At 39.7% G+C, this 13257-nt stretch overlaps 1 protein-coding gene across 6 annotated transcripts in view; it reads right to left on the reverse strand.

The window, feature by feature from the left end:
* AOPEP (aminopeptidase O (putative)) overlaps positions 1-13257 on the reverse strand; it is a 177549-nt gene that overhangs the window by 146413 nt on the left and 17879 nt on the right. For all 6 annotated transcript variants that reach the window (XM_058044022.1, XM_058044019.1, XM_058044023.1 and 3 more), the window contains exons 4-5: positions 8704-8866; positions 4155-4403 (exon numbers count right to left, since the gene is read on the reverse strand). In XM_058044022.1, the coding sequence (XP_057900005.1) occupies positions 4155-4403; positions 8704-8866 (412 nt within the window). The remainder of the gene's footprint in view (positions 1-4154; positions 4404-8703; positions 8867-13257) is intronic.

Genomic DNA, 13257 nt, shown 5'->3' on the forward strand with positions numbered 1-13257 from the left:
GTTTCTGTACTTGAAATAATGTTTTTCCTCAGGGAATGAAAAAGAACAAGGAATTCAGAGTCTCTTCAGATTCTGAAAAAAAGAATTGTGAGAAGAGATATCTGAACACTAGGATTTCAAATGGGATCAACAAAACTGGATTGGGAGTGAACTGATTTGAAGAGCCCAAACAACCAGCGAGTACACAGAATACCCTACTTTTCATCTGAAATCTTTCCTTCAGCTCTGTTAATGTGCAACTGCTGGCTATTATGAGAGCATCTGCAAATGTGAAATGCTTCCGATATTTAAACACCAGTGGGGCCAACAACTCCTCAGGGAAGTACCATATCATCAACAGCATCAAAACATACTTCTACTTTTAATCTGATTTTAACCTCTTAGTTCTCTGAGTGCATAAATGATATGCATCTTTCAATGCAGTGTATGGTCAAGGATCTCTTCCATGAACAACCTAATTAGAATCTCTAGGGCCTTGTAGTCTGACACACTTCCCTACTCCTTTTACTCCAATTCACTCTCTTCTGCTAGTGAAAGAACTTACAATTAGATAACTAACTGCTGTTACATGTTCATGAGATTCTCAACATTCTAGAGAAGGCATTGAATCTCAGGCTTTTAAGCTACTTAAATTTGGCCCACAATGCTTTTAATTTCTGCACAGTTCAATGTAATATCACCAACAAAGAAGTGTAGGCCACATCATGCTTTTACTAGCATCAATTTAGGACAAACTATACAGAATCACTTAAATTAAAACAGTGTAAAATTAAAGTGTGCAAAACTAAACCCTCCATCTTCAAAGATCTATAGGAAGAAAGAGGAAATTATTTTTATATTTCCTCTATAAATATATTTCCATACAGAAGTCCATAGAAAATTTAAAAACACAGGAAAATATGAACAGAAAACACAAGTACAATGAATATGCTTTCAACTATGGTTTTGCTCATATTGCATCTGTCAGACTTCAAGAGAAATGCAGCTGACCCACAGTAGCTGCCACTGAAATAGGCAGTTCAAAACACCTAATTAGATAATTCTGTGCAACAACTATCATAATTTCATACCACAATCTAATGTGTTGGGGAAACATCTCTCCTAAATAAGAAGAAGCATTCTGAGATGCAAAAAACACAGTAAGTATAATTAATGGAGGAACAAAGAAAAGTACCAAATGCCGCAAAACCCTAATACTTCAGGTAATTACTAAAATTCGTGTCTGTTTTCTATCCTGGTAGACAGGAGTCCAATTAGAGTTCTCATAACAACAGCTTCTATGTGCTAGCATGCTGCATTATGTTTGTACTGCTACAGATAGACTAGAAGATAAAAAAATTAACACTATAGCAACCTTTTTAACCCAAGGTAATAGCTAACTTTTTTTTCTTTGCATGGGTTTTGACATGGATTTGCACACAGCTTATTGTTAGCTTAAGCAGTTTAGGCAATTATCATTGCATGCATAGGAATTAACCATTTAAGTTGCTATATACACAGAAGCTTCTATTGGAGAAATCACATACAACAAGAACAAATGAGCTATTATGAGTCACTTAATCTTCTGCCCAAATACAGCTTGACATTTAAACATCTTAAATTAGTTCTTACATTAGTTAAATTTTTAAAAATTTGTATGTGTTTGGCTTGATGCACTGTTAAATGACAGGCATCAGGAAGTATGCACACCCCTTCTTTCATCCTTATTTTCAATAATATCAATTGCTTGGAACTGACAGTGGTTAGATGAAGCATAGGGGAATAAAAGCACAGCTTTTTCTCATGTCCTTCACAAACAAAACACAATCATAGTGTTCTGAACATGTAGTCTGGACTCAGATAATGACAGATGGTTTTGCAACACAATTCCCTGCAGGTACCTTTTTCCTATAAATTCTGGGAAAGGTACATGCAGAGAAGGCATTGAAAATTTCCCATAGAGAAATAGCATATCAACAACTAAATCATAAAGATTTCTCCTACTGTACTGTGCTGTAATTTTGGCCCAAACATCACTGTCTGCTTTCTCTTTCATTTTGAACTATTTGTGTGTCTTGCCTTTCAGGATTCCACAGATCCCTGCTCTTATCTCACAGCGAAGTCAAATGGCTGGATTCTTTCCCAATTATAGCAAGGCCCTGTGCCAACCCTTTAGTACCATGCCTTTGAAGTCACAGAAGACTGCTGAGGAGCAGCAAATTTCATATGGCTTAAAGAATATGGCACACAGTACCACACTGCACTTCAAATCAAACCACCAGGCAAAGAATGAAGAACCTGTGGTAGGAGCACAAACCAACTTGATGCCTTCATTGAGTGAAGAACTATCATTGAAAACTCAGTAACCAGCAAAAGGGATCTAGAAAGCAGCGAGCCTTATATGACAGAGAAGGGTGGCTGAATGCTAAAATTTTACATTTTATAGATCTAGATGAAATATAAAAAGCAAGTAAACTTCTACTAAAACCTATACAATATTGTAAATGTGCCAACATAATTTTTGACTTTTAACCCAAAAGAGGATTGCAAGAGGAAAGATATAGGAAAAAAAAAGTCTATAGCTTGAAAGGGCCAGTCCAATCAGCTAAAGACTGGGTATAAGCTATAGGACTGGGTAAAGTCACCAGGAATTTGGTGACTTTAACCAGACAGGTTAAAGTCACCAGGATTTGGTTTCACCATGGGACCCGCTTTGTGAAACCTGGCCTGCTGACAGGGTCCATTGGTCAGAGAAGGGTAAAAGCATCTTCAGTCCTAGGTTTGCCAGGCTGGAGAAGGTAGCTTTAAACTAAAGTTGCTGGGGAAGGGGAACTTCAATCCACCCCACTGATATGATGCACAGAGCCTGGAGAGAGGTCACAGGTCAGCACAAGGGCACCTGAAGAGCACCATGAAAGAAATGCATCCAATAAGTCAGTTTCCTCAAGGGCCCAACTTAAAAGCCTCCATGCTAATGCATGCAGCATGGGGAACAAACATGGCCTGCAAGGCCATGATCTTATTGGCATCAGTGAAGTTCCCAGTGACTGGACAAGGAAATACAACCCCCATTTTTAGAAAGGTACAGAAGGATGACCTGGGGAACTACAGGCCAGCCAGTCTCTACTCAAGGTCCAGAAAAGCATGGAGTAGATCCTTCTGGAAACTATGCCAAGGCACATCAAGATAAAGAGGTGATTGGTGACAGCCAATATGGCTGTACTACTGACAAATCATGCCTGAGAAGTTTGGTGGCTTTCTAAGATGGGGTTACAACAGCGGTGGACAAGGGAAAAGAAACTGATGTCATCTACTTGAATGAAAAGCATTGGACAGTGTCCTGCACAATATCTTTGTCCCTAAAATGGAGACATTTTATGGAAGGACCACTCAGTGGATAAGGAATTGGTTGGATGGTCACACTCAAAAGGGTTGCAGTGAATGACTCATTGTCCAAGAGGAGAACAGTGAGGAGTGGTATCCTCAGGGCTCAGTAATGGGACTGGCCCTGTTCAGTATATTTTTAACAGATGCAGACAATGGGCTCAAATGCACACAGCCAGTTTGCTGATGACACCAATCTGAGTGGTACAGTCAAATCTCTGGAGGGAACAGATGCCATTCAGAGGTACCTGGATGGGCTTGGTACCTGGACGGGCTTGAAAACCTTCATGGGCTTTAAAACCTTCACAATTCCATGAAAACTTGATAATATAATCCTTACTATTTGCCCTCTGCTTCTGAACATAAGTGTTTGACTAGAAACCCACACTTTGGAAATGCTTGTGAAGAAACCCTAGATTTGGATTTCAACATACTACTATTCTGTCAAAATATAAGGCTAAAATCAATGCCAAAAGAAAACAAGACAATGACATCAAGTATTTAGATCAACAGAACAAACTAAAGAACTTCAGTTTGACAAATGTAAAAGTTTACACCCACATTTCTAATAAGCTTAAATTTCCCTTCCCTATGCCCTGTAAAAACTAAAATTAAAGGTCACAAAGGAGGCAAACAAACCTACTCACATGAAGTTAGAACAAGAGTTTTAAGTTTGGTTTAAGAGAAATAGCTCAGCAACTTTATATTGAGAGCAACTTGACACTCTTAACTAGCTGGTAAGAAAGAGTCTAACAAAATACAGCAGATTGAATACTAATAAGTTTCTTTACCTAGCCATTCCCAGGCTGGAAAAGTTGGAAGGAACTATCAGAACATCAAGCCTGGAAAAGGGGTGGGTACCCAGTGTGGCATAAGCAGCTGAGAGGCACTGAGGAACTAGCTGAAGCAAATATTCTTCACAGCTTTCCATAAGGCACCAGGGAGCAAAGACTCTATGAGGAATGACTGCTTGCAACCTGGCAGCAGGATTTTGGAAACGGCAGGGATATTCCACATGACCACAGATTTCTTCATGCCACCTGAAAATAGAAAACAAAACAAAACAATACTTAATTGCGTTATCAGAAATGTGCACAACTAACTATGCTAAGACAAGGATATTCTCTGGACATCAGAATGACAGAATTAATTTCCATAGAATCAGCTCACTTGCATCCTCACCCAGTTCACACGTGCAGGTCATTGAAACACTCATTACTACATCTAAGTAGAACTCATAACTAATGAGAGAGACTAGTCACGCCCTGTTTTTATAACAGATATGTATCAAAAGAACAAGTGCTCAAAATATATGTAAAAAGAACCAATAAGAATACAAAAATATTTACTCTGAAAATTCCTATTCAAACTTGGCTATGAAAATAAAATTCTATGCATATTAACATAACATTAATACAATTATTTTAGGTTCAATGGCAATATAATTCCAAGAGGGTTTTTTTCTGTTGTTGTTTTTACTAAAATTCTACAAAAGTTTCAAGTAATTTTTTTATTATTATGGAGTGAAAAAACCCAGTATAGGCCTATCATGCTAGACATTCAATAGTACCACATAAGGCCAACCTCACTTTATAGAACTTTTACAGGATATTTAGAGCTCTAGCTAGAAGAAAGGAGGGGTAAATCAAATCCTTTCTAAACACTGAGTCATATACCTTCACAAAAAGTTATCTGCCCAAATAGATTCTTATCTAAACAGAAATCAGCTTCATGTTTTCACCTGTTAGCCTATGTTCTCTCCAGTGCACAGCCTCTCCTTGGTTTGAAACTTCAGTTTAAATAATCTAGTTCTACAATGCCTCAACAGGCAAAGCACCTAGCATTGCTCAAAGCACTTTTGCTTGGAAGATTGTGCTGACACAGAAAACAAAATGATGACGTGTAGAAAAGGATGAGATTTGGCTGAAGTATTAACACTCTAGCACCTTACATAAGTCTTTCTGTCAAAGAAGTGGACTCTATGTCCTTTCATTGACTGCATATGCAAAGAATCCACATCCATTACACACAATTTTTAGAAGGGTGGTTTAATCTAGTATATTTCTACTCTAAAACAATGTTAGTTTGCATTTTATTATCAGAGTTGAGATTAGGCAGGAACATAAAAGCTAGCACCATATCTCTTATAAAGATTGCCAATTCCTTAATGACCACAAGGATATAAAAAGTTATAAACATCATATCTCCATTTAACATTTAGTTTGATACAGCCTCCTTAGGTCAAACTCACTGGCACCTGGACACAAATTACATTACACATTTCAACAGCTTCTTTCAGAATTCCTTTCTTTTACTGCTACCCTAGACTACCTCCACTATCTTATCTGAGACACATGCCTAACATTCTATTAAAAATGAGCCAGAATAATCTTTTGCACCAAAATCAATAAATAAATTAATAATTAATAATCAATAAATAAATAAATTCCTATTACCAAATGTGCTGTATTTTGGAGAGGAGTACATCTTCAGCTTATTCTTGCAGAGGCAGTCGTATTATAAACATATAAGTAGCAAAGAAATAAGCACAAAGCAATTTCTAGAAGCTCATCAAACCTATAAATTATTTCAAAATTAGAACGGATATTTCTTAATGATCCTATGTAAAGTAAAAAATTGTTTTTTCTCAAGATTAATTAGCATTTTTTAACCAAAATCAGTCAAGCTGCAAACTGTTAGAATAATTTAATTTTAAATTCCAACAAAAACATCCATTTTAAGTCCTCAAGTTCCAATGTCTCAGTGGTTCCACTGTCTTAATGCTAACAAAGTATTTTTCAAAACAGCTGTCTAAAAGACAAGTATTTTTCCAGCAAAGTTTCAAACTGAGTAACAGGAAAATGTAAAACACTTAAATAATAAAGTTTAAAAAATTAATAAATAATGAAGTTAACTATATAAGAACTTATAACCCAAATCAGCTTCTACAATAAAATAACAATTCCTGTTGATGTGGGAAGAGGAGTGGACCTTGTTTGCCCGGACTTTTGCAAACCATTGGCCACAGACAAATAGGCAACATACAAACTGGATAGCTGGTCTGCAAGATGGGCGCAAAAACTGATGCGCAGGGCACACTCAGGGAGTGGTGATCAGTGGTTTTCACTAAGGCTGGCAGCTTGTCACATGTGGAGTTCCCCAAGAAACTGTGTTGGGCCCACACTGTTCAACGTCTTCACAAACATTCTGGGTGATGGATTTGAAAGCACTCTCACCAGGTTTGCTGCTGAGGTGGACACATCAGAAGGGAGAGGCATCTCAGACACCTGTACAGGCTGAAAGGGTGGGGCTGGCTAGAGCAGTGAGAGGTGCAGCAGGGACAAGGGCGCAGCCCTGCACCTGGGGTAGCACCTGTGACCTGCCCGTCTGGGGAGCAGCCTTGCTGAAAGGGACACGGAGGTTCAGGGGACAATCTCCTGACCACGAGTCACCAGTGGCACTGCAGCTACGAGGGCAACCAGGCCCTGGGCTGCAGCTGCAGGGGCTCTGCTGGCAGACAGGGACAGAGTGGATCAGCACTGCTGGCAGAGAGGGACAGAGGGATCAGGGACAGGGCGGATCAGCACCCCTGGCACACGGGAACAGGGTGGATCAGCACCCCTGGCACACAGGGACAGGGTGGATCAGCACCCCTGGCACACGGGGACAGAGGGATCAGCACCCCTGGCACACGGGGACACAGGGATCAGCAGCCCTGGCACACAGGGACAGAGGGATCAGCAGCCCTGGCACACAGGGACAGGGTGGATCAGCAGCCCTGGCACACGGGGACAGGGCGGATCAGCAGCCCTGGCACACAGGGACAGGGTGGATCAGCAGCCCTGGCACACAGGGACAGGGTGGATCAGCAGCCCCGGCACACGGGGACAGGGTGGATCAGCAGCCCTGGCACACAGGGACAGGGCGGATCAGCACCCCTGGCACACGGGGACAGGGTGGATCAGCACCCCTGGCACACGGGGACAGGGTGGATCAGCACCCCTGGCACACGGGGACAGGGTGGATCAGCAGCCCTGGCACACAGGGACAGGGTGGATCAGCACCCCTGGCACACGGGGACAGAGGGATCAGCACCCCTGGCACACGGGGACAGAGGGATCAGCAGCCCTGGCACACGGGGACAGGGTGGATCAGCACCCCTGGCACACGGGGACAGAGGGATCAGCACCCCTGGCACACGGGGACAGGGTGGATCAGCAGCCCTGGCACACAGGGACAGGGTGGATCACCAGCCCCAAGCACGGCTCCTCGGGCAGTGCCCGTGGGAAGCAGAGCCTCTCCTGCTGGGCCTCACAATTCAAGGAAGACACAAAAATGAACAAAGGGCTGCAGAACCTGCCCTGTGAGGAAAGACAGAGGGAGCTCCAGGGAAGAGGAAAGAGAACCTCATCACAGTGTTTCAGTACTTGAAGGGCATAGAGTCACTCCCTTCACAAGGAGCCACATGGCCAGACAAGGGCCAATGGGTGTTAGATATCTTTATCTAAGCTCCTCCCCACGAAAGAATGGACCAGATGAACTTTCAAGGTCCATTACAACCTGGGTTATTCTGTGGTGCTACGATACGAATTTGAAAAGCTGAGAGTAATATATGAGGAAATCAAGTCCCATGTCTGAGACTTCTGCTAACTAAGGTGAATACATGTGAAAGCAAATGGTATTTTTCCTGAAGCTTGTTTTCTGTCTTCAAATCTTATTTTCAGGCATATATTGTTCTGCTCATCTACCACTCTGTCATAATTCAAACTTAATGAGTTTTAACTAGACTGGGAGAAGGAATAGATGTGTCCAAAATAATTACATTTCTACTAGTTTGGTCAAAATCAGCTAAGAATCATTGGTCCAACTCTATTTTATGGGACCACTGTACTAGATCTTTCATGTACCTGGTCATTTCACATCACCCCAGGCAAACCATTGCACAGGCCAGCTCTAACTGGGCAATGAGACTGGAGCAGAACAAAAAAGAAGGCAATATTATAGTAGGAGTCATTAGGTATCCAGAATGGACTGAATCAAGTATTTTAAGAAACAAGACAGCACCTGGCATTGCTGCAGCAGAGTGTTAAGTATACAGGATACAAATCTAGCAGACAGTGGAATTTACAAACCCTGTTGCTCACTAAGTAGCAAAACATAAAAAGAACCACTCCCATGAAATAATGCCTTTGGAATTATTTTCCTGTCAAGATTTTTCTGTTCAGATTAAACAAGTTCTGCTTTGATTCCTGTGCCAATATGACTCATTTTCACATTCCACAGAGTAAATGGAAATGCTACTCATACATTTAATTTTTCAATAATATTATAAACACCAACCTTAAATCAGTTTGTGATGATGGCAAGGAAAATTCAGTGTTTGCTCCAATAGCAGCTTTTTGTTTGAAGGACTGCTGTTTAACTTCCTGCCAGCACCCCACAGCAATAGTGAAGGTGGATGCTGGCATTGGCATAGACACATAGTAGTACCAGCTCAAGATACCTGTAAACAAAAGAACAATTGTACAGACTCATGAGTCTTACAGCACATGTTAGGTACTTGACATTTTCATGTACTTGAGATTTTGGGCCAAACCTCCCACCTTACATCCTGGTATTTTTGTGGAGGAAATAAAAATAGTTGCATTGAGAAATAGAAGAACAGTTGTATGCAACCACCACGGATTCTGTGTTCTATCTACTTACACCTGCAACTTTGCTCTTTCTGCTGATGTCTTTACCTGTAAATAAATCATCCATAAGTGGGATGTTTTTAATGCTACTTAACATGATTGTACTGTCACTACCCAAGAATTACATCAGACATGAAATCTAGTAACACCTTTAAATACACAATATTAAAATTTAACTCTTTCAGCCTTGTATCTACTGTCTTATGATTTTGTCTTGTCTTTGTTATTATTTCAGACAACCCAAAACCTTTCCTTTGTGTTCTGAGCAGTACCAAACTGATAGGCAAGTTCTAACAAATAACACTAATGTTTGTGAATTGGACCCAGCTATTTGAGGTATGTAATATATCAACCAGGCAGTAAGAAATCAAAGCTGAGACACGGATGAGATATTACCTAAGTCAGCAACTTGGCCATGTTACCCCATGAAGGTGCTAAAACAAGACAAGAATATATTAGAAAGTAAAAATATGCTAAGTTCTATCATTACGAGAACAGAATGTGGGGAGACAAGGAGTGTGGCATAGGATTATTGTATGTACAAACACATTTTTATAAGGTGGATGTTTTAGAACAGCATACTTTTCATTAATACAAATGTTGCTTAGATTTTCTGTTTGTCCCTTTAAAAAGGATATAGCTTAAGAATCACATCCATGTATTAATTTATGGTCATAACACAGTTACTACACCATACTAGCAGATTCATTATCTTGAAGTGAGCCTAGCATGAGTTACAATCCGATGAATCATGTGCAAATAACTGTAGCTAGGGCAACGTGAAAACATACAAACTTCAGTTATTTTGAGAGAACCTTAGTACTTGTTCTTTTGCAAAAGTACTCTGAGTAGGACTAAGATACACTACCAAAAGGGAAAAAAAAAAGAAAAAAAAAAACCACAACTAAGTGGAAACCCCAAGGCACAGAGGAAAGGAAATAGACATCTGCTACAAAGCATCACTTGATTTCCTACCTTAATGACCTAAGAAGGTCAGGCTGTCCAAAGGAAGAACAAAAAAAAAATCTTTAGTTTAGCCTTGACAAGTTTTCCACCTTCTATTTAGTATGACAAAGCAATACCATTAGTGAAGTCTTCTGGGAGGTAGATAAAGTCTTTGCCTCTTATATGCACTAGAAACCATACATACTCCTTCACCCCATTCCACTTTAGGCAACATCCATCAAAAACTTGTCAGTATTGTCAGGTGAACATATATTACTCTTGTAATTTTCCTAAGCTCCTGACAGTATGTAAGCAGAATGGACTTATTTGCTCCAAACACATTAAGAATAAGGAGGATAAACTTTGCCAAATTTCACTCCGCCTTTTGTTTTTTGATTATTATTAACTTAACAAAACTACAAATAAGCCAAGACAAGCAAATTCCACCTTGAGAGAAAAAGGTCATCCATGGCAGCAACAACATATTATTTCAGAATACCAAATTCCTGATGTACAGAGTGTCATTGATAGACACTGTGCTAAAGGCCCAAGCCTACACAGTTGTTACTGTAGTTAATAACAACTTTGCCATTAACTTACATACATACAGGACAAGGTTCAGAGGTTCTGCACTTAGTGTAACATCTAAATGCTATAAAGTATTACTAAAAGCTCCATGCAGTTATGTTAATTGTAAAAACTTTAGAATTAAATAGCATCAGAGAAAGCTGTAATTGAAAAGCTGTCATGTGTTTTCAACTATGTTCTGAAAAAGGCATGGAAGTCAAAAAGCTGTTATAGAAAACTGTTCCAAATGGCATGAGGTATAAAGGAGAAGGCTCTCACAACCATGAGATTGTCTAAAAGGAACGGGTGTTGGCCTGTGCTAGGTAGAGATCAGAGAGTGTTACAGTGAGAAACAAGTTTAGTAAGACAGGCTAGAGCAAGCAAGATGGTTTTTTTCCCTAAAAAACACTCCACAAACAGCTTGAACAGAATGTCTAAAAGGCAAGGCAATCAGATTAACAGTCCAGAGAGAAGAACAGCGTGTACTGCATTCAGAAATCTATACAAATTAGCAAGGAGCAGAATATTTAGAGCTGACCTGATGCAAAAAGAGTGAAGGTACCAAAGCTCCTTTTACTTTGCAAGGATTTTAGAAATCATGTGAACTATGGATCCTCCTAGAGCAAGATCCAAGTTTTATAATGTCTCTGCATATCTACCCAGGGCTCAGTCCACTTCCTGCTATGCTTTTTGATGTCAAGAACTATGTAGAATACCAACATATTTATCCTACAGCTGTTGACTGAAATCACATGCATGGGCATGACAAGTGAGTTCTCCCTATAGAACCATAGAATCCTTCAGGTTGAGAAACAGTGCATTTGCTGATCAGTGACTGAAAAGGTCTTTTTACAGGCAGAAGTTCCCTCTGGAGAGAACCATGAAGCATTGTCTGAAAGACAGCTCAACTAACTCAAGTAACCTTGTGTCTTCTCTCACTACTGGTAATATTATCTCCCAGCTTGAACTCTCCCATAACTTCACTTCCTTCCTTACACTGTTTTCACATCAGGGGACTTTGTTTTGTTTTTCCTTCATCTGTATCCTATGATCTATACCAGCACATAGATTGGGATTGTAAACTTCACTCAACTCCTTTTCGCTGCTCTCCCCATCCTCTGGCTGCATTGTGCTTTTCAGTGTCAGCCTTGGAGACAGCTCCATCTCTAGGATAACAGAAAACAGTGCAGCTGAAACGTGGTTTTCTTTACCAAACACGGCATTTCGTACCATAAAAACATCTTCCAACTAAGTAAAAACACATTGGGCAAAACAAAAGGTTGGGCTGGGATTAGTCCGTGGGAAAAACAGAAGTACATCACCCCAGTCCTTGTACTTGTAATGTAATTTTAAAACAACTTGATTCTTACACGTACTTCTTTTAGGCAATTATAATATTTTGTTATTTTCCCGACCTGTAATTCTGATTTGTTTTTTTGAAAAGCAAATCTATTGTGTCATAACTGCACTAATCATGCAGCAACAATCACCTATTCTATGAGTTAAAAGTGAAAAACTTTCCATGCAAATATTTAACAAGAGCAGGAATTTATGTAATTACTTCCTAGAATTTTTAATGCATTCAGCTATCTTTGAGATCACTAAAATTGTTTGAGTTTTATAGAGTTCATTATAACTGAAAAAATGCCAAAGATATATATGTTAATCCCAGATGCAAGCACATTATGAACATTTTTACTTACCAGTATATTTTTTGTCAAATAGCTTGCACTAACACAAACACCACAAAATACAGCTGATGTTTACTGTTTACTAAAACCCACTAAGTTTGACTACCTCTACAGAAAAGGAGAGATAGCCCAACAGCAACAGATATACTAGTTTATATATGAGCTAGTGCTAATATATAAACATGCAGCTAAATAAGTAGTTATGTAAAAAACTACTCTCTGGCTGGAGCATTAGGCCTAAGAACCCTCCAGCTTTCAGAAACTCTTTGTGACTTGTAGGGATTTCTTGATCTCATCTGAAAACCAGAACTCCTCACAGAGCTCCCTCACATTCATGCCAGAGCATTATTTCAGCACTGGGTGAGAGGGATGAGTAGCACATGACAAGCTCTCAACTACCATGCTGCAGACCCTGACACATCCTGGAGATAACCAACACAAGTACTGCACTCTTTTGTTTCGCCTTGTGGACAGTGAGGAGCAGAAGCAAAGGAAACAGTAGTGTAGTTAGCAGCAAAGGTTGCTGCTGCTAACTACATCTAGCACTCTGGTTTTTTTACCAGTGTACTCCTCACTCACGATGCAGGTGTCAAAACAAGATCAAGGATTGCACAGTAGTAGAGTAACCACACAAAAAGCGAGCCAGTCCGTTTCACACTTAATGGCTGAGAATCTACTTCTTGAATATGAATTGAACAAATAGAAAGGTGCTTGTGACTAAACATATTTGCAGCTTCTATGTATTATAGTAACGTGCTGAAGGAAAGTAAAACTGACAAATGTAGAAAAGTAAATCTGATGTTTAAATGGTTCACTTTATACACACATGTAATGCTCCTCATCAAGCTTTCTCCCAAAGGTATTAATAATTGCATTTTTCTGATCAACTTCTCTAAGTACTCCATAAATAATGCAAGGTATTTTAAGCACTTTTGGTCATACTCAAATAGTTACCATTTCTATTTGTGCAAATATTCTATCACTGTTTTCAAACAAAC

The sequence above is a fragment of the Melospiza georgiana genome, chromosome Z (assembly GCF_028018845.1).
Source record: "Melospiza georgiana isolate bMelGeo1 chromosome Z, bMelGeo1.pri, whole genome shotgun sequence".
NCBI lineage: Eukaryota > Metazoa > Chordata > Aves > Passeriformes > Passerellidae > Melospiza > Melospiza georgiana.